The sequence below is a fragment of the Archocentrus centrarchus genome, chromosome 19 (genome assembly GCF_007364275.1).
Source record: "Archocentrus centrarchus isolate MPI-CPG fArcCen1 chromosome 19, fArcCen1, whole genome shotgun sequence".
In the NCBI taxonomy this organism is placed as follows: Eukaryota; Metazoa; Chordata; class Actinopteri; order Cichliformes; family Cichlidae; genus Archocentrus; species Archocentrus centrarchus.
In genome coordinates this window covers 225,178-247,667 of record NC_044364.1, presented here as the reverse complement: position 1 = coordinate 247,667, position 22,490 = coordinate 225,178, and the positions used below count along the sequence as shown (strand labels likewise).

The window sequence follows — 22,490 nt, the reverse complement described above, 5'->3', positions numbered from 1 at the left end:
CACAAATGAACCTGAGTAACATCCATTCTTAATCCAGAGGGTTTAATATGATGTCGGCCCACCCTTTGCAACTGTAACAGCTTCAGCTCTTCAGGGAAGTCTTTCCACAGGTTTTAGGAGTGTTTATGGGAATTTTTAACCATTCTTCCATTTGTGGGGTCAAACACTTCTGTTGGAAGAGAAGGCGTGACTCACGGTCTCCGCTCTGATTCATCCCTAGTGACTACGAGAGTCACTTATTTGTTTATGCCAGCAAGACACAAGGGTTAGAGAAGTGTGACGATAATGTGACTCAAGGACATCTTTCAAATGGTTATCCAGATAGCAAAATATTTTTATTTATTGTAAAAGGACAAATCCTTGCCCTAACCTTGAACCAATCTCTTCACCTAAGCAGCTTAATTCAAATGGTGGTCCTAATCTGAAATCTTCTCTGATAACCAGTTTCATTTAGATATGGTTCCAGGATGATTAAATAACTGAATTTGCTAATGGTTGAGGATAATGAATCTGTTATCAGATTTAATACCTCCTTGTGTTCTATTTTACCCATCACCAGCAGCAGCTTATAAAAGTTTCACAATACTTATCTGAGTAGAAAAGCGCTATATAAGAACTAGTCCATTTACCATTTACCATTTACTTGCGATAAAACCTAATGTGAGAATTTGCTCCAAGGCTCAAATTCATCCAGCCAAATCTTCAACCTGCATGGTATTTCCTTCATCTTTTTATCTAACTGTTTTGCATTCCAACTTTATCAATTTTGTTTGTAGTAAAAGTATTGATTCTTGTGAACTGTGGATAGACACATGTCTCGTCATGGCATAAACGTATCTGTCCTTCAACCAGATGAGCTAAAAAGCATAAAAGGCTAATGCATAACACTGGTAGAAGAGATGATTTCAGCAGTGTGACAGGTGTAGTTTGAGTAATGGTTGTTGTGTTTTAACAACTTTAATAGTAACCTCCAAACTAACTTTAGATTAGATTGTGCCCTGGGTATAAATCCTAAATACAGTATAATGGGATGTCAGATACAAAATTTATGCAACTAAAAATACCCTGCAGATTAATGAAAATTAATCAGACATTGGAATTTTGTTGGCATGGTTGTAACATAGAGGGCACGTAAACAGTACAATCATCTTGTTAAGTAGTTTTGGGTGGACATTACTGAAAAATGTCATATATTGTAAAGAAAGCATTGAATATTATTTTCAGAATCAGAATCAATTTATTGTCATTATAAGTCAAACATATAACAAAATGGCATTCCAGAACACCCAACCAGAGATAAGTGTCTGCGGCCTTGCAGCCATCAGAGGCACTGCCGTTTGAAACCTGTGTTCTGTGAAAATGTCAAACCAAAACTGTGCATAGATTATAGCGCTGGGTTTTTTTTAATCAGCCAAACAGATTATTTTAATCAACTAGAAACAATATAAACCAAAATATAGCTGCAAGCAGCAATGAAGGAGCCAAGCAGCGAGACACAATATAGTTGCTAGGACACAAACTGTGAGAATAGCAAGGCAAAGGTGTTAAGATCTGCCACCGAGTTGTATCTTATAACACACTTTTGTTAGTTATAGCGTCCCCAAAGATGGAAAGACACCAGATTCCTTGTGCGTCCTCAGGAACAGATCCAAAAGCCTACTGTGAGGTTTGGTCTTGATAGACCAAAGCACTGCAGCAATATAAGCTCACTTTTTGGTGGCTTTGCCATCAAATGTGTTTAGTTGTTGTGGGCAAATGCTTCTCCAAACCAAAATGAAATGTGATAAATTTTGTGAGGCTTGCTCATGTTTGTGAAAACCGGACAAAATTTGCAACCTGAGAAAAATGAGTTTTACTTTGTATAAAATCCAGTATAACAGCTCAGTTCAGCCAACGTAAAGACTTGGCATTTATCAGGCTTGGGACCTCTGACAGAGTTAGCTGACACACAAGTTTCATTGTAAATCTGAACAAATGTGTTGGTCAAAACACATTTTTACTAATTATAGGACTGCTTAAAAGTCAAATGTCACCAAAATTACTGTGCTTCCTTCTGAAGGGGTCCCAAGTCTACCTACCAAGTTTGGTTTTCATAGTTTAAAGCCTTATCAAGATATGACCTCAATTCCCTTTTATGTGACTTCACCACCAATTTTGATTGGCTCTGATGGGCAAGTTCTTCGGAAAATCAAAGTTCCATCTGATAACTTTTGTGAGGCTTGGCCTGAAGCTGATCTGAGTCAATTTTGGTCAACACTGGACAAACTTTGAGACAAAGTTTGAGAACCACTGGCATAGGGTATGTTGAACTCGGCTAGATAAGAGTAGAATGGGAGGCAGAGCCTTCAGCTTTCAAGTCTCTCTTCTGTGGAACCAGCTCTCAGATTAGATTCAGGAGACAGACACCCTCTCTATTTTTAAGATTAGGCTTAAAACTTTCCTTTATGATCAAGCTTATAGTTAGGGCTGGATCAGGTGACCCTGAACCCTCCCTTAGTTATGCTGCTATAGGCCTAGGCTGCTGGGGGGTTCCCATAATGCACTGTTTCTTTTTATTCACCTCTTGATGACGCCATATCCTTCCTCCTCCACAAGACCCTTTCACACATAGACACTGGTAAGGGGAACTATGTGAGAGTGCTGTTTGTAGATTACAGCTCAGCATTCAACACCATAGTTCCCTCCAGGCTGGTCTCTAAGCTGCTGGACCTGGGCCTGGGCCCATCCCTGTGCAGGTGGGTTCACAGCTTCCTGACCAGCAGACCACAGGTGGTACGAGTGGGTCACCTCACCTCATCCTCCCTCACCCTCAACACTGGATCCCCCCAAGGCTGTGTGCTCAGCCCTCTGCTGTACTCACTGTACACCCATGACTGCGAGGCCACGTCAGAGTCCAACGTCATCATCAAGTTTGCTGACGACACTGCTGTTGTGGGACTAATCTCCCACAATGAGGAGACAGCCTACAGGAGAGAGGTCTCCCGCCTGGAGAACTGGTGCCAGGAGAACCACCTCCTGCTCAACGTCAGCAAAACGAAGGAACTGATCGTGGACTTCAGCAGGAAGCAGCAGAGGGACTACCATCCACTTGTCATCAGTGGTGCTGAGGTGGAAAGAGTGGACACTTTCAAATACCTGGGAGTGACCATCTCACAGGACCTGTCCTGGACTCATCACATAAACATCACTGTGAAGAAGGCCAGACAGCGTCTCTACCTCCTCAGGCGGCTGAGAGACTTCAAGCTCCCACTCAAGGTGCTCAGGAACTTTTACACCTGCACCATCGAGAGCATCATGCGTGGGAGCATCACCACCTGGATGGGAAACTGCACCAAGCAGGACTTCATGGCCCTAAAAAGGGTGGTTCGTTCAGCTGAACGGACCATCAGAACCACCCTCCCCAACCTGCAGGACATTTACACCAAGCAGTGCAGGCTGAGGGCCATGAAGATCCTAAAACAGCCCAGCCACCCCGGACACTCTCTCTTCTCCCTGCTCCCATCAGGCCGGCGTTACCGCTGCCTGAGGGCTAAGACTGAAAGGTTGAAGAAGAGTTTTTACCCACAAGCCATCCGTCTGCTCAACTCTGAGCCCTAACTGGACCATTATTGCACAATGTAAATATTATAATTTATAATCTATAATTCCACGTAAAAGTGTGTATAGTGTATAGTATATAGAGTATAGTGTGAATTACTTTTTTTATTTTTATTCTTCTTCTTATTTATATGTGTGTGTATATAAGGTTGCAGGTACAAAATACATTTCACTGTGCATTGTACTGTGTATAACTGTGCATGTGACAAATAAACACTATCTTAATCTTAAAAAACTTCACTCTGTATTTAATCATTAGTTATTATTAATCTCTGGCTCTGTTCTACAGCATGTCTTTTGTCCTGTCTCTCTCCCCTCACAGGAGATGACTGCCCCTCCCTGAGCCTGGTTCTGATGGAGGTTTCTTTCTGTTAAAAGGGGGTTTTTCCTTCCCACTGTCACCAAGTGCTGCTCATAGGGGGTCGTTTTGACTGTTGGGTTTTCTCTGTATTATTTTAGGGTCGGTACCTATAATACAAAGTGCCTTGAGGTGCCTGTTTGTTGTGATTTGGCGCTTTACAAATAAAATTGAATTGAATTGAAGATCCAAGGATTTCAACGGTTCCTCAATTTAAAAGATTCTACCACGTGGGTCACAAGTTACAGTCACAAGTGCAAGTCCAAATTCACCCCAATGGTAGCAATAGAGTGCTGAAGATAGTGGCACATAACTTGGTGAAAATGATAATGATACTGTCCTGAGGAATTGTACCAAGGTTCATAACTTTTGACCAGACAATTCTAGTGGCTGCCACAGACTCCCATTAGAGAGGAAAACAGTTGATAATGAATAATAATAATAAAACTTGCAATCACTATGGGTGCTCATAGCCTCACTGCTTGTCTCCCAATTAATTTAAAATGGATAACTGATAAATGACCCTAAATAAGATACACAGAGGAAGGTGGATGGATGGATAATTGGTATAAGGTGTTTATGGATTTGCGATCAATGAAACACAATTCATTGATGGAAAAACATACATAAAATGTGTTATATTAACACATAATTACAAAAATTGCAGCAAAATGCTGTGAACATTAATTTGGTTAAAAAATTCATTTAAAATCAAAAATATCTAAGATCTCAAATATTTGACTTTTAATTATTATTTATCCAAATATATTTTTATTATTTCTTTTCCCCCAAAAAATAAAAATAAAAATAAAAGTGAAACCCAGGTGGATTCATAAGGGATTTGAAAGGGTTCAGATTCTGCACAGGATTCAAATGCAACAAGCTAACTCTTCACATTTCTTTGTAGAATTAACTGCCACAGTCCACCAGACTAGCTACAGGCCAGCAGACACACACTGACACTTACCAGACAGCCATGCGGAAGGGGTTGGGCAGAGATTCAAGCAGAAACACATTGCGGGTGCCACATGGTACTGGGGTTTGCAACATGAGCTACATCAACTCAGAGGAGGAGGGAGTGATTGCAGGCGTCCTTGGTAACATGGCTTTTTGCCTGGTGGCATATGGCCAGCCAGTAGAGACGTGTTATTGTCACAGATACACCAAAGGCCTCTACCCTGCAATTTCATCTCCCCATTTAAATTTCTAAGTTTCCCAAAGGCTGAATTTTCTCTAAAGGTAATGTGTGATTATCTACACTGGTCACAGTTTATAACAAAATGAAGTTCAGCTGGGGAAGAAGAGTCACTGATGTTTTGTCTCTGTCTCTGGCAGAATTCAGGTGTTGATATTACTTTGCCTTGGAGTCAATATTTGGTTGGCACAAGTTGTTTTGGAATTTTCAAGTAATTGGTGACCTGGGGGTTTCATTATTGCCTCTGCAATTTTGGTGCTGCTTCTACTAAAGAATTCAATATTGAATTTTGTAAACTTTCACGATTCCATTAATGTATGTTCAGCAAGCTGAAATTCCACTTTAGCGTCAGCCCCAGAGGGCAAAAAGAAAATGCACTGATTGGATTAAAAGAAGGAGAAGGAGGATGAGTTGAACAACTCACACACGCTGTCTTGTGGTGAATACCTTGTTTTCAGTTCAGTTTTACTGCTTGGATATCTGCTAGTAAACCTCTACGTTTGATTTCCTTGAAGATTTTTCATTTGAGCGTTCCAAATAGTCAAAGAGTCTATAAAAAGTATGGGGATGTTAATCTAAGCAAAACCCTACCCTTAACCCTAGAGACACCAATGAGTGGGTGGTTGTTAAAAACTGGTCACAATTACTCTAGTACCAGATAACCTCTTAACTCTATATCCCAGCTCAGACACTAAGCTTTAATTCAATTCAATTCAGTTTTATTTATATGGCACCAAATCACAACAAACAGTTGTCTCAAGGCACTTTATATTGTAAAATAAAACTATACAATAATTACAATTAATTACAATTAATCCAAACCTCTAACCCTAAGTTTTGATGGTACAAGGTTATTCAGTGTGGAAACAGTTAGTATGGTTAAATTAAGTCTCAAGCCATTAATTACAAAGTGCCATTCTTACACACCTCTGAATGCACTGAAATGCTAAATTATCAATTTTCCCTATAAAGTGATGAGACGTTCTCTGTCAAGGAGAGACACGGGCTTCTCAAAATGTAGAAACTATATATGTAAGGCTGAGTAAGGCCTGCCAGTTGCTAGTTTATGTCAATTTATTAATTTAATTTAAGACTTCCCTCTCAAGGTTTAAGTATGAGGCATTTACACTGTGATTATGAAGCTGGAAACAGAAGATGATGGGAAATATGGTGAAATCTTTAGATTATCACAACATCTCTCCAAGAGAAACAGACAGCCCCTGAGAGGTGTAAAGAAACACAAATAATTATTTCTGTCTCTGAATAGATGAAGCAGACAGCAGACAAAAGTATTTATCCTCTTCAGATGTTCCTTTTTGAGCACTTCCAGGAAAAGCAAAAAAAAAAAAAAAAAAAAAAAAATCAATGCTGCAGAATAAAACATATTATAAGAGCTCCTCTGCATGTCTGCTGTAGCACAGCACTATGACAAGATATTAGTGCTCTGGCCTTTTGCCATAAAAGAAGTGAACTTTGTAAAAGCACACGTAACAAATCTTTATAGATTCTGACACTACTGGAGCCCAACAAAAATCAATAATTCTCTTTTTGTTCCTTTTCAAATATCTGAAAAACCCGTCTCTTCTGTGTATTGGGTTAGTGTGAATTTCAAATCTTTGATTTAGTGATTAGAGCAAAAAATAAAAAAAACAACATAGCCTAAAGGTAGCATGATTATTTTCATAATGGTGGATGGTTTAGTCAATATTTCTGGCCATTAGATTTATATCTTCTGAGTTACATCTTCCCAAAACAAGAAAAGTAAGAGTCTAATAATAAAGCAGCTGAAACTAGAACTAAATTGTTTCCTATAACTAATGTGGGTCATCATATTCCATCCAAAAGGATAATTTGAGTTGCTAATGCAGATTGTACTCGTTTTACATAAAGGCTAAATGAGCCACCAGGTATAAAACACTGCCCTAGGGGCTTCAGACCTAAAGGTCTAAAACTTTGGCTCCAATTCCAGTGGACCCATGTGAAACCTACAGGACAGGCCAGTTCCTAATTTCAAAAGAACTGGTTAATTAGACCTAATTCAAAATACTAAAGGAGTTCCATCACTACTTCATCTCATCTTTGTTGTAAATTTACATAAAGACAGCCCAAACAGCACATGTGCCAGCAGGTTTTACCTCCTTGGTATTAGTCTGTTATGACCAGGTTGTATCTGAAGAAAAACAAGCCTTAGCTCTCTTTAGAAAGATGCACAGGATCCCGTGTTCAGTAAATAGGATGTCTAGTATGACTATGTCTTAATTTCTGTTACATCATTTTGTGGAGTTGCCATTAAAAATTTTTTTTTTAACACAGATTCTGTAAAATCAGTGTTTCCTACCTCTGTGTTAAATGGCTTATTTACTCTCTAATTTACAGTTTTGATTGGACAAAGGTACCAATGTTAAGGTTTTCCTAAATTTCATTCTGCCATGGGGATGGGAACAAGGACAGTTTTTGTATTTTAAAATTTTACCAGAGGCTGCTGATTTTAGGCTAACAGATTTTAATGGACAAGAACACATTCATCTGCTGCTGCTCTTCAAAGTGAATGTTTCCTCACCTCAGAAGACACTGTTTCCTGTGAGATGACATCACACTTGCTTGAAATATTCAGATAAACATGGACACTGGACAACATCTCGCAGAAGTAAAATGAGCTCTTACCGGATCATTTCTGAGTAGTATTTGGTTATGTCAATAAAAACACACTAGACCCAAATACAACCTTCTGAGCCCGGTCAATATCAGTTGGTTTGAAGTATATTCAATAACTGCAAATTTGTTTTCAAAATTTTGGAACATGCAAAACAGAAAATATTAAAAGTTGAATTAGACCCAAAACTCATCATCATTTGGGACTCTAAACTCCCAAGATAGGAATGAATAGGGTTGAGTTGCCATTATTGGAAAAAGATGCCCTGATCACAGAACACAGAACAGAACTTTCTAAGGCTACCCACCCATCCTGAGAAAGTAACAAAACCAAAGCTCTAACATGTTGCTACAAAGTAAATGTTAATTACATTGTTGTAAGTCTAAACTTTGCAATTCTGCCTGCTACTGGGTATGAAACCTCCTGTGAAAATCCCTGATAATACAACTGAAGGAGGAAGATGGGTTTTTGTTTTGCCTGATAGGTAGAGGTAGCTCTCCCCAGTAAGCTGAAAGTGTCCAGCAGAAAAATTGGGCCAAGTACTTTATTTTTGCACCTCAGGCCCATAGTGGATTAATCCAGCTCTCATTTACATCCACATCACCACTGTTTATTGATAATCTATGTACATAATGTCGTTATGGAATGTAAGCTGATAAATGGAAAACCATCAGCATGCATTAGATATTAGGATTTGTTTCTGCCATCGTTATCATTAGATTATATTTCAAGATCAACTAAAAGAAAGAGCAGAGAGTGAAAATAGTGCCCTGTGGCTGTTTGCATTGCTTATGTTTGTGACACCCATCATAAACCACACATTACAGCTGATCTTATTCCAGAGATCAAATAAATATGACACAGATAAAACACACATTACAAAGGCTGAGCAGTGCCATATGAAGCTTACATAACATCAAAGCAAGTTGCCAAATAACCATGAAACTATGGTTTATAATTAGCAATCTGTAATTAAATGACACTGTTGTCAAGACGATTATTTCCTTTTATCTCACGCCTGAAGTCATATTTAAACAAGAACTCAGTAAATATATATATATATATATATATATATATATATATATATATATATATATATATATATATATCAGTGACGTGCAGTCAGGGGAGGCAGGTGAGGCACGGCCTCACCTGTCATCGTGGAAATATAAAATTAAAAAATAAATTAAATGGTTATATTCATTCAGTGATTTGTATTTTAAAGTTCTTTTCCATTTAACTACACCATTTTTAGATTAGTTTTTTCAAAATCGCTGAATTTTTGCATTTGCCGGTCAAATACTAAGAGACGAACGGTGAGGCACCAGCCCGGCGAGCCGCACCACGGATTGCGCAATCCGTGGTGCGGCTCAGTATAGTCATTGCCAATGACTACTAACTGTGCTGGCATGCTATGCAGTGAGACCGGATTACTTTCCCTTTGCATGTGGCTATTAAAATGTTCTAACACTTTTACTATATGAACTAAATTTCTATATTTTAGCTGGTGTATATAATGCACAGTTTTTTTTGTTGTTTTTTTCATTAACAACTGTATGTGTGTAATGCATTCTTGTGTTGAGCGATCATGAAACTGCTGCGAAGAGACACTAGGTGAGGCACGCAGTTCTCGTGCCTCATGGTAGGGGGCGCTGGTGATCCCAGGGACTCTACGACTCCTCGGCGGCAAGCTACCATAAACAGTTAGCAAGGCCAGTTAGTTTTTCCTGTTGCTTGGCCTTATGTTCAACATGGAAGATTACATAACTCAACTGAAAGAATTTTCTAAACTGGACTTTCAATCGAAGCAGAAGATAATAATTAAAGGAAGACCAACACCGGAGCTAAAAGGTTTGCTTCAGACTATGTTAATGTTAAACAAAACAACTGTTGCCAATCAAATGGTGAATAAGCTATATGTTTGTAAATCTGATGTGATGACGTCAGTGCCTCACCAGTCACGACCCTCACCGCACGTCACTGATATATATATATATATATATATATAACCTAAAGGCTGCATCTTATTCATTCAAAGACCTGCTGTTTAGTCAGTTTATCATCAACAATATTAAAACAAGGGGAAAAAAGAGGAGGACATGAAAAAGAGGAGGAAATAACAGATGTTGACAAATCTAAATTGAGCATGAGGCTGGAGAGTTGAAACTCCAGATGAGATTGACTCTACATTAACATCAGTCAGGCAGGGGCCACCCTGCTAAAGGTTTTTAATTTACCACCAGGGCAAGTGATCAAAATCTTATAGAAAATGGTGGTGGTGAAAAAAATCCTCAGCCCTCAAACCTGAACCACCTACTGACCTCACAAGAGTGCAGATTTCTGCCTGCAAGCCAGTGCAATGGAGAGGGAGGTTTGTTTGTTTCACTGCAAGCAATGAAAAATTCAACATTCCTGACTTGGTTGCTCTCCATAACCTCCAGACCTTATTCTGAAGCGTTCCCATCGGACTCACATATTACAGAAGAAATAGTTCCATATAAAAAAAGAGAAAGGGTGTGTTACACATGTAATTCCCACAGTAGCAGATTTTTTTTTTCTCAGAAATGACCACAGTATTGGTGGTCTAATTGAAAAGCTACTATACTCGATATTTTTATATTAATAATCCATTTAATGACTGAATGTTTAATGTGAAAAGTCTTGTTTGCAAAGCCCTACACAGAGTTAAATTAACTTAATCTAATTATCTGATAAGCACTGTGTACCATTTGTCAGTTACAGGGAAGCTTCTTATTTTCTGGTGGAGACCAAAGCAAAGCGAAAAGCAGAATGAATGTCAGAATTTATCAGAAGATGATTAAGAAGGTCATTTTTGCTACAAGTCTGTGAAGTATTCACTAACATGTTTGCCATATCACCTTGTATGAGGTGCATGAATCATGTTTGTTTTTTGTTTTGTTTTTTGTCTGTAGTTTGCTTATGAATCACTGGAAAGGAAAAAAAATGCATATCAAAATAAAGATGAAAGGCATTAATCACTACTGGCTTCCATTGAAACTCCCCACTGCACAGCTTTGTCTTTGGCAAAATGATCAGTTACATTTACTCCAATTAAACTCTAAATATATTTGAATGATTAGAAAATCATCAATCAAGTTATAAATCTGCAAATCCATAAATTTAGAAATCTATCAGTCTGTGGTTATATAGTTTTTTTTAAGCTTATTGTAAGCTTATTTAGGCATATCCCTTATTCTTTTAAAATTAAACCAAAAGACTGCAACAAAAACAGCAACAATTCTGTCAGATGTATCTGTGCAACCTTACTTTTTTCCCCTACCACACCTCTGATAATCCAGAAAAGGTAAAAGGACTCCACAAATAAAAAAGTAATACAGGAAGTCTGGTGTTGTTTTAGGTCTCAGAGATAGAATGTTCGTCATGAGATGTCTCAGGGTGTTATGAAACTGCTCAAAATATAAGAGAAATTCTTCTTAGAGTCACTGACTGAAGTTTAAAATACGGAATATAATAAAAGACATTATCCCCTATGAACCACAAAGTCACAGACATTGTTTTCTAGTTAATTATGGCCTTTGAAAACACCTCCCATTATGTCTAAACCTAGCTGAAAGGTCAAAGATGAAAAGTCATCCTTTCAAACTAAGACCAGAATCATATAAAAGCTATCTGTTACATAGCCATCAAGGCCATTAGTTTGTGAAATGGTTGTGAACCTGGTACAAGAAGTAGCATTACAAGACATTCTTTTAGAAAGACATTTTTTATGGAAAACATTTTATGACATTTTTTTTATATATATATATATCCATCCATCCATCCATTCGCTTCCGCTTATCCTGTTCAGGGTCGCGGGGGGGCTGGAGCCTATCCCAGCTGTCATAGGGCGAGAGGCAGGGTACACCCTGAACAGGTCGCCAGCCTGTCACAGGGCCAACACAGAAAGCCAAAAGGACAAAAATCAGTCGTACACTGCACAAATCTGGCCTTTATGGAAGAGTGGCAAGAAGAAAGCCATTTCTCAAAGATATCCATAAAAAGTCTCGTTTAAAGTTTGCCACAAGCCACCTGGGAGACACACCAAACATGTGGAAGAAGGTGCTCTGGTCAGATGAAACCAAAATCGAACTGTTTGGCCACGATGCAAAACGATATGTTTGGCATAAAAGCAACACAGCTCATCACCCTGAACACACCATCCCCACTGTCAAACACGATGGTGGCAGCATCATGGTTTGGGCCTGCTTTTCGTCAGCAGGGACAGGGAAGATGGTCAAAATTGATGGGAAGATGGATGGGGCCAAATACAGGACCATTCTGGAAGAAAACCTGTTGGAGTCTGCAAGAGACCTGAGACTGGGACGGAGATTTATCTTCCAACAAGACAATGATCCAAAACCAAAAGCCAAATTTACAATGGAATGGTTCACAAATAAATGTATCAGGTGTTGGAACGGCCAAGTCAAAGTCCAGACCTGAATCCAATCGAGAATCTGTGGAAAGAGCTGAAGACTGCTGTTCACAAACGCTCTCCATCCAACCTCACTGAGCTCGAGCTGTTTTGTAAGGAAGAATGGGCAAGAATTTCAGTCTCTTGATGTGCAAAACTGATAGAGACAGACCCCAAGGGACTTACAGCTGTAATTGCAGCAAAAGGTGGTGCTACAAAGTATTTATGCAAGGAAGAAGAAGAAGAAGAAGAAGAAACAGCCTTTATTGTCCCACAGAGGGGAAATTTGGGTGTAACAGCAGCCGCAGTTATTATAAATATAAATAAGAATATAATAATTTACACTATTAAGAAAAGAATATATATATATATATATAAAATCAACAAACAAGATTAACCTTAATACTACTAATAATAACACTATATACAATGTACATGATGTGCCTGTGTGTTGAACCTTAACAGGCCGGACTATTTACAGTATATTATATATTATCCTACATTGTGTAGGTTATTGTGGTTTTTGTTGGGAGCAGTGATGGTTATAAAGTCTTACAGCTGCTGGGAGGAAGGATCTGCGGTAACGCTCCTTTGTGCATTTAGGATGCAGCAGTCTGTCACTGAAGGAGCTCTCCAGCTCAGCAACAGTTTCATGCATGGGATGGGAGACCTTGTCCATCAGTGATGTTATTTTGGTCAGAGTCCTTCTGTCTCCCACCACCTGCACTGAGTCGAGAGGACATCCTAGGACAGAGCTGGCTTTCCTGATGAGCTTGTCTATCCTCTTCCTCTCAGCTGTAGATAAGCTGCTGCTCCAACATACTGCTGCATAGAAGATGGCTGATGCCACCACAGAGTCATAGAAGGTCTTCAGGAGTGTCCCCTGCACTCCAAAAGACCTCAGCCTTCTCAGCAGGTACAGTCTGCTCTGACCCTTCCTGTAGAGCGCATCAGTGTTATGAGTCCAGTCCAGTTTATTGTTTAGGTGAACACCCAGGTACTTATAAGAGTCCACTATCTCAATGTCCACTCCCTGGATGTTCACCGGTGTCCGTGTGGTGGGTCTGCGCCTGCGGAAATCCACCACCAGCTCCTTGGTTTTAGCGGCGTTGATCAGGAGGTGGTTCCGCTGGCACCAGTCCACAAAGTCCTGAGTCCACTGTCTGTACTCTGAGTCATCCTCACCTGTGATGAGGCCAACTATGACAGAGTCGTCAGAGAACTTCTGCAGATGGCAGCGTGGGGAGTTGATGGAGAAGTCTGCAGTGTAGAGGGTGAAGAGGAACGGTGCCAGCACAGTTCCCTGTGGGGCCCCCGTACTGCAGACCAGCCTGTCAGAGACACAGCCCTGTGTCCTCACGTACTGTGGGCGGTCAGTGAGGTAGTCCAGTATCCACTCGGAGATGTGGTGGTCCACTCCTGACAGTTCCAGCTTGTCTCTCAGAAGTCCTGGCTGGATGGTGTTAAAAGCACTGGAGAAATCAAAGAACATGATCCTCACAGTGCTTCCAGGCTTCTCCAGGTGGGTCAGAGCTCGGTGCAGGAGGTAGATGATGGCGTCATCCACCCCGATGCCAGGCCGGTAGGCGAACTGCAGCGGGTCCAACGAAGACGACACCATGAGGCGGGCCGAATAAGGGGGCCGAATAATATTGCATGCCCCACTTTTCAGTTTTTTATTTGTTAAAAAAGTTTGACACATCCAATAAATTTCATTCCACTTCACGATTGTGTCCCACTTGTTGTTGATTCTTCACAAAAAATTAAAATTTTATATCTTTATGTTTCAAGCCTGAAATGTGGCAAAAGGTTGAAAAGTTCAAGGGGGCCGAATACTTTCGCAAGGCACAGTATATATATATATATATATATATATATATATATATGCCTTCATATATATTTATTTATTTATAATAATGATATATGTAGAGTCACTAATGTTTTGAATTTTGTTGTATTTGCAGATATAAAACTATTTTTTGTTCTGGGGATGATCTGAAACAGCTTTTGGAGGATGTTGGAAAAGAAATTGATAAACTTAAATATTGGTTTGATAGAAATTAATTGTCTTTAAATTTAACTAAGTCAAAATTTATGTTGTTTGGAAATAAAGAAATTAACACAACTGTAAAGTTGGAAGGTAATAATGTACGGATTGACTTTCAACTTATGTTTCTAGGAGTAATTTTGGATCACAAGTTATGTTGGAAAACCATATTAAACACATGTGTAATAAGATGGCAAAAATTATAGGGATATTAGGAAAAACAAGGCATATCCTGAATAATAAAACTTGAATAATAAAACTTTGCACACTCTTTACTGTACAATGTTATTGCCATATTTAGAGTATTGTGTTGACGTTTGGGGTAACACATATAAAAGTTCTCTACAAAAAATATGTATAATGCAAAAAAGAGCACTAAGAATGATATATAATGTTCGGTATCAGGAACATACAAATCCACTTTTCTTTAAATCATAACTTAAGAATTTTTTTTTTTGGCCACAGCAGCTTTTACTGACAGTGGAGAGAGACAGGAAATGGGGGAAGGAAACAGGGGAGGACACACGGGCAAGTTGGCGACGGGCTGGGATGCAAACCCGCGCCGCCCGCACCACAGAAAAGCATATGCTGCTGGCTTCACCACTAAGCCACCCAGGCACCTCACAGCTTATGAAATTTATGGATTTAGTAAAATTTAAAACAGCTCAGGTGATCTTTAAAGCAAAAAACAGAATGCTTCCAAAGAATATTCAGAATTTCTTTAAGAATAGAGTGGGAAGGTATGATGTGAGAGGGAAAAGTAACTTAGTACAACCATGTGTTTGCAGCACTCTTAAAAGTATGTGTGTATCAGTTTGTGGAGTGCATTTGTGAAATTGTTTAGATGATGAAATTAAGCAAAGTACAAATATTGCACAATTCAAGAAAAAATATAAGGAGCATATAAATAATGTGTATAAATACTAATGTGATAGAATGTTTTGTTTACTGAACTGTATATACATGTACATTAAGCTCTGACCTATAGAGAATTGAGTAAGTTGTATCTACTGGTACTTTGATATGGTTAGGTATGTGTAACCATACATGCATGTGTATGTGTATACATATACATATGCATGTCTGGGTTATAATATAACTAGTTTAATTAAGAACTTGCGTAATGACATAGCGACAGGATTAGATAAGCTATTGCTTCTTTCTGCTCCTTTCTGCTCCGAACACCTTGAGATTTGTTTACAAAATACTTTGCTGGACATTTTATGTTATTAATGTTGTTTGTTTTGTATCTGTTGTATATATAAATATATATACATATGCATATACATATATGTATGTTTTATTAACCCTAAACTGTTTTGTTTTTCTTTTTAATTTAGATTGTTCAATGTACATGATATTTCTCATGGTGTTATTTTCTGTTGTGTGCTACATTGTGACCTTAGTTGTAGAAGCTTCAGGACAGACACAACATGTTACTGAATTTTGGTGAACATAGTGGTGGCGTGACAACTATGCTCACCTTACAACAAGAAGGGGCTAGGGTTGAATCTTCTGCTCATCTGAGGAGTTTGCAGAGGTGCTCAGGAGGTGTGTCATCTCTCTTTTCAACAGAATTTAGACATAAATGGATGTTTTCTTTTTCTACCTTTTGAAAGACTGATTAGGATCAGAATTTTAAAATTCTTTGGTAAAATCTGAACACAAAGACACTATAAATTTCCATAAACCTATATAAAAATCACAACTCCCCCCCCCCAAAAAAACCTTCTAATGATCCCAAAATGTGCTTTGGAATTTTCACATTTTCAAATTTCCTTTAGTGCCAAAGCATTTATAGCTATCTGCACATTCATGGGTATACTGCCAAAAAGAGCTGCTAACAGCTAATGTGGCATTCATTTGAAGCCACCCATCTGCTGAAATCCAAACTCAAAAGACAAACAGGCCTGAAAATGTATTAAAAAATGTCGCTCACCAAATCCGTTGTAACAATGTTCTTTTAAGAATCGTGTTGGCAGACAGTGGTAGTGCAGTGGTTTACAGATTTACCCAACAAGTGAAAGCTCCCCAGTTTAATCCTTGGGGGTTGTGTCAGTAATGGCATCTGGTCTAAAAATCTGCCAGATTAAATATGTAGAGCTACCTGCTGTGGTGACCCCAGGTGAATAAGGGAACTGCTGAAAATAGCTTCTAAACACAGTGCAACTTAAACCAGATCTGTTGATGTGCTAATTCTTCAGAGGATAAAAAAAGACGATGCAATTTAAAGACCTCCTGCCAAACCTAAAATGGTGAAAAAGAATATAGAAAATACTGAACTAAAAGCATTTTCTCTCAAGGTTTTATTTTTTTTTTTAAGGTGAATAATGAGCTGATGGATGGAAACAGCTGTAATGTGGTTATCCTTGATTTAGAATCATGATTGCAGCTGCCTCTTCATCCTCCTCTTCAGAAATTCACCTAAGGGTGCTGTCACAGTGCCCACAGAGTCAGCCTCCTGTTCACTGTGACTGGAGCTACACCAAGCTTTGCATCTTGATTACAACACAGATTAAAGTCTTGTCAATGAGGAGACTTTCATGTCCACAATCCATGCTCAACTGTGCATGATGATAGGCTGCCTTTGAAGTCTGATTTAGCTGCATTCCCATTCCCATACATGTTTCTATTTGGCTGATAAATGAATCCCATTCCATCAGATTTTTGTTAAAAAAAAATAAATGTCACTGAAAGAAAAATGCTGACACTTGGCAAAATTCTAAGCATCATCAAGCTCAGATTTTCACTGTCAGATGTGACTCACACAACAAGTACAGATGACACACACTCCTAAAGGTTAGCAAGCATGCCAATGTTTCACTGTGTATATGTCCACACCAAGCCTCGGGAGTGACGAGCATATCATCACATCCTTGTTAAAATGGACTCACCATGTCAGAGAACCAAAAACAATCCCTGCCTAGGTTCCACTTACTCATTTCCTGTGCAGCTTTTGACTGTCAGAAATTGAACTTAACTGGAAAAGAAGTCTAGAAGATTTGAACATCTACACATGCCTACAGTGGATTTTTGTTAGTACTCAAAAGAAGTACTTAATCTGTAATGAATAAAGTGAGATATTTGGGTCACATCACCAGGAATGATCTCCATGATGGTGAGGATGTTGTAAATTGCATGCGCATGCAAACTTGAATGGCCACAAATTTCATATGCGCACATATGATGTAAAAAATGATCTTTTTAGAGCTTACTGAATTCCACTTTACACATTTGTGGTCCAGTTATAATAAAGCAAAAAAAAAAAAAAAATTAAGCATCAGGTGACATATAAAGACGTAGTCTGGATGGCCAAGTGCAAATGTTTGTGGTTACCACCTTTCATGCTGTCATGTACAAATATAAGTGCCAATTAACAGATTTGAAAAATGTAGTCAAATTGGTGTTAACTGAACCTACTCTAAGACATCTCACTTGATTCTGGAAACAATGGAACAAATGCCTATTACAGTCTGATAGCTCACTTGAAATTATTGATTTATTACAGCAGCAGTTAGAATTTGGCATCTATACTTGGTGCTTGTCACTCCCAATAAATATGGTACACATAGAAGTAGGAAGTGATGAGTAAACTTCCCCCAGAGCCCACAGATGGATGCTGCAGTGATGGAGATGTTGAAACACCAGGCAGTGATGGGAGGGAAACAGTAGCACAGACATGTCAGAGGGAGGGATGGGATATTCTGCAGCTTGAATAGACTGCTTAATTGTGAGGGTGTATTTGGTATATGACGTGAGGAGAAGGGCACATGTTAGTCCCTGAATTAGTTCACAGGATTTGCTCCATCTGTGTTATAATATTACATCTTTGTGTTGTTTTCATGTTGTTTTAACTGTTTTCCTTTTATATTGAGATGGACTTATTTGCCTCAAACAAAATATGTGCTCAAAACCAATAGTCAGTAAGCACACATGTAGTCCAAACAATTATGCATCAGAAATGCTTCATTTTTGTGGAGGAAAAAGCATCCGGCCTTTTAGTAACTCATGTGAGTCAAAAACATATTTCCCACATTGTAGCTGTCAAGAATATCTTTCATTAGACCTGAAATAACTGCTCCTTCCTGCTGTGGCAGATCGCTGCCCATCCATAAGCCTGGTTCTGCCAGAGGTTACTTCTTGTTCTTCCTCCCCACTTTCGCTTATTCATAGGAGTTTGCCACATTACCGGGATTCTGTAACTAGTGCAGAGTCTTCATTTTAGACTCTAAAACACCTTGAAATGAATGTTTTTAACTGGTACTGTATAAATAAAATATTATTGAATTTCATATGATCATCATTTTCTCCAGGCTTTGAAAATTGTACAGTACACCTCACGCTGAAACAACAGACCCTCATTCTCTTGTGTCATTGTCATCTCTGTCAACTTAGAGCTTACATTTCTATTTGTCTGTGGCAGTGAGTGCAGTGTACGTTACTGTGGTCTGCTGGGGGAGCAGCATTGGACCTGGTGACAACAATAGACTGAATAAACTGATCAGGAAGGCTGGCTCTGTGATTGGCTGCAAATTGGAAATATTTAAAGGTGGTGAACAGGAGGTCACTGAACAAACTCTTATCTGTCATGGATAATCCTGACCACTTAATGGACAGGCAAGGGAACACTTTCTCTAATGGAGTGATTCAGTCCTGTTACCACAATAATTCTCTGCAATGTAATACAATCTATCCAGCAGCAAATCATCAGTTCGCTCATGTTAAAAGTATACTTCAGTCTGTTAAGATACACTAAGACACTTTATTGCACTGCACTTTCAATTACAGTTCATACTGTTACTCAATTTATGCCACTGATTTGATATCCTGTTTGTTTTTGTTTATTAATTTAGTGTTTAAAAATTCCTTTACGTCAAAGCTAATCATCAAAATCTAAAAGATGTTCTTCATGGACTACGACCCATTCAACAAAAGTCTGACACTTTTTGCCAGACGTCTAAACAATGTTGAGATTTAGTTAAAAGTTGAAGGATCTAAAGCTGTTGTTTCAGTTCAGAAGTCACGTAGAAAGGATGCTTTTCCTCAGCGCCTCTGCAACCTTCAATTTAAACACAGGCTCTTTGACTGTGTTGCACAAGCATGTGAGAACAATAAGTTTGGACTGTGCAGAGATTTGTACACATATCCTCACTATGTAACACACAATGAGAAAGAAACATGATCTTTTTAGGTGTCTTTCAGAAATCATGTAATCATTTAAATGATGTTGAATTGTTTAATCTTTCCATTTCCAACCAAATTTTGACATAAAGTGACATTTTTTAAAGGGCCATAACTGATTTAGCACAGAAACACTGCCCATGGGTGACTGGTGCTCGTAGGAGGGAGAAGGGGATGTCCATTATAGCAGAAGCTATGGCTAGAAGGGCTGAGGTGAAACACTAATGCATTTGATGAATGGTGCTGTCTGACTATTGCAGTAAATCTCAGCTGTATTTTAAATTCATCACCTGAAAGCTGATTGGGTTTCTGGAAAGCACATTTTTCCTACTTGGTCTGACAGCAAATTAATCCTGTGCATATTTTTACAAATGTATTCAAGTTTATTTAATAGTGTTTAAAAAAAACACAGTGCTATTACTTCTAATCTCACCTTAATTAAACCCATTTAAAGATAATCACAACCGGAAGAGGAAAAGGATTGAGGGAGGGAAGCTAGGACACTATGTTGGGTTGATTGGCACATAAATCCTTTTCTCTCATTGACATCTTGTAGGTACAAAAGGGAGCGGAGAGCTTGGCGTGCGTAATGCATGAATACGGAGGATTACGCACAAGTTTCCATTGTGAATTCTCAGATTTGCATTATTTCAAAGACCAGATAAAAATATGGAGCAATAAAGGTATTGATAGATGGCTTGATAGGCCAACTATACATCATCTGCTCGCGGATCCAAAATACATCTTCGCTCGTTTGATGTGCGTCGTTTTTTTTTTTCTCTCTGCAAATATCTGCCGTGATTTAAAACATTCTAGATAAATTTAAACTTTTAAAGCAAAACTAATACGACAACTCTCTGTTTTTAATTTTCAGAGTGCTTAAATACATCAGTACAAGAGGAAACGTGCACGATCAGCTACAGAGTATTAAAGTGGGCGTTGAACTCCTGTATTCGCTTGAAACCTGAGGAGAGAGTAAAAGCTTCACTCCCTCAGTAAGCGCATCTGCCTGTGTTACCTACAGCCCCGCATCCGCTCCTCACACCGCAGAGTGCAGTGCGCTCAGCGGTGCGCACAACTGCCTTATTTGATAATAACTCTGACTGAACTGTTTCTGGAGCCCAGAGACTTCACAATAACTGGAAAGGACAGTTGGAGAGAGAGAGTCAGGGGTTGTCACGCTATCGTAGCACGACAAAAAAGACAGAAAAAAAAAACAGTCATGTTCACTGTTTGTTTTTCGTAAAGCCCACCCGTGTTCTGCGTGCGTCAAAAGCCTGGGTATCAATTCCTGGAGGCTTCCCGACGTCTGTTTTTGAGTCGCGCACAAACTGTCACACACAGATACACACAGGTATGCAGAGGTGACCAAAGATAGAAACAACGAGAATATTTTACGCCAGGCGCACAAACTGGAGTGCATTCAGATAGCTCCACTCCACCTGCCACGGGAGCATTTCCTGCACATTAGTTCCATAATTCAAATCTTACCCTCATCAGACAGAATTTCAGGTAAAAGTTGCCGATCATTCATGTATGAATTTATTTAATTTACCCACAACTCACCTGATATACAAACAATAAAATTAGCCTGAAGAATGATCAGTATCTCCCAAATAATATCCATTCTCCGTCTTCATTCCACGCACATCACGTACAAGTAAGCAAAAAACAAAACAAAAAAACAAACAAACAAAAATAAAAACCCAAACAAATGAGAAAACAGAGCTTTATCAGATGTCCTGTCCTCTCAGGTCGGATCCCGATGTACGCCTTCCACCAGGTATTTTCCCCACCACGCACATAGCAGGTGATCAAAGCCTTCGGAATAAACACTGCACGTTCCCACCAGTAACAATTCCAAAGCTGGGGAAAAGAACGAGAAAAGCCAAAGTGAACGAGCAGCGGTCCTCCGTCAGTTCACTCTATTATTACTCCAGTACACCCCGGAACGGCCACATCCTTCCATCCGGTGCTGTCTCACATTGACCGCTTCGGGAAATTCAGTGAAGAAAAGAGAGAGAGAGAAAAGCTCGGATTAATGAGTAGTGGGCAGCGGTGGGGTCCGTGTAACACCTGGAGACGCCTCACAACTCAGTAAACTCGCATCGCCAGGTGGCGAGCCTCCGATCTAGACTTATTCATAACACGGCAGGGGACGAGCGGCAAGTTTAACCCATTAACACAAGACTTCCGGCAATAACTGTCAAAATAAAAGTATTTGTTGATTGGCGCTAGTACTGTACCTTTCTAATGTATGCACATACAGAGTAAATAAAGGTGTTGGAAAACTGAAGCTGTGATAGAAAAAAAAACACGTGACTATGCGCTTGCTTGCCAACATTAAAGAGCAGACTGAATTTAGATTTAAGATAACTTGAAGAAGTCAGATTTAGGCCTGCTGAGGCCAATAAGTTAATAACAGCTGACCTACACTGCAGAGCTTTAATGTCTACCATAACGATTATACATTTTTCTTGTCTGTGTTTTGGTCTTGTACTTATACTGTGATTTGTTCTTTCTAATTTGTACTCATAACCACACAGTTTCTGGTAATGTTGTGCCTGAATATGTTCAGTTCTGCAGCCTACACACTATGGACACAGATTTTTCCAGATTTTTTTATGGGCAGTGAAAATACAAGGCTGAGTGTGGGAGGTGTGTTAATGATACAATGGGAAAACACACTTACAGCTACTGGAGCCTAATACTCTGTTACCTAAAATAAAGGCTTAGGAAACTCAGATGTAGTAGAAAATATGTGTTCAGAAACAAGACTGGTGTGGAGAACCAAATGTAGAAGACAGCAACCCAGCTCATTAAAAAAACAGATACTGATGGGAAACAAATGTGATTATGATGAAACCAATATCCAAACGTAAGAAACGGTGCAAAGTGGGACACAAGTTATATCCTTGGGAAAACTCGCAGTAGATCTACTGGCTCAGCCTGGCACATAGCAATGCCACCCGGCTCTGCAGGTCTACACATCATCACAACTCACAAGAACCTATACAGGCAACCATC

The 22,490-nt window shown here is 39.1% G+C and overlaps 1 protein-coding gene across 1 annotated transcript in view; it reads right to left on the bottom strand.

The window, feature by feature from the left end:
* ca10a (carbonic anhydrase Xa) overlaps positions 1–21,578 on the bottom strand; it is a 412,177-nt gene extending 390,599 nt beyond the window's left edge. The window contains exon 1 of the mRNA XM_030754899.1: positions 21,030–21,578. Within this exon, the coding sequence (XP_030610759.1) occupies positions 21,030–21,090 (61 nt within the window). The 5' untranslated portion in view covers positions 21,091–21,578. The remainder of the gene's footprint in view (positions 1–21,029) is intronic.
* Between the last annotated feature and the right edge of the window lie 912 nt (positions 21,579–22,490).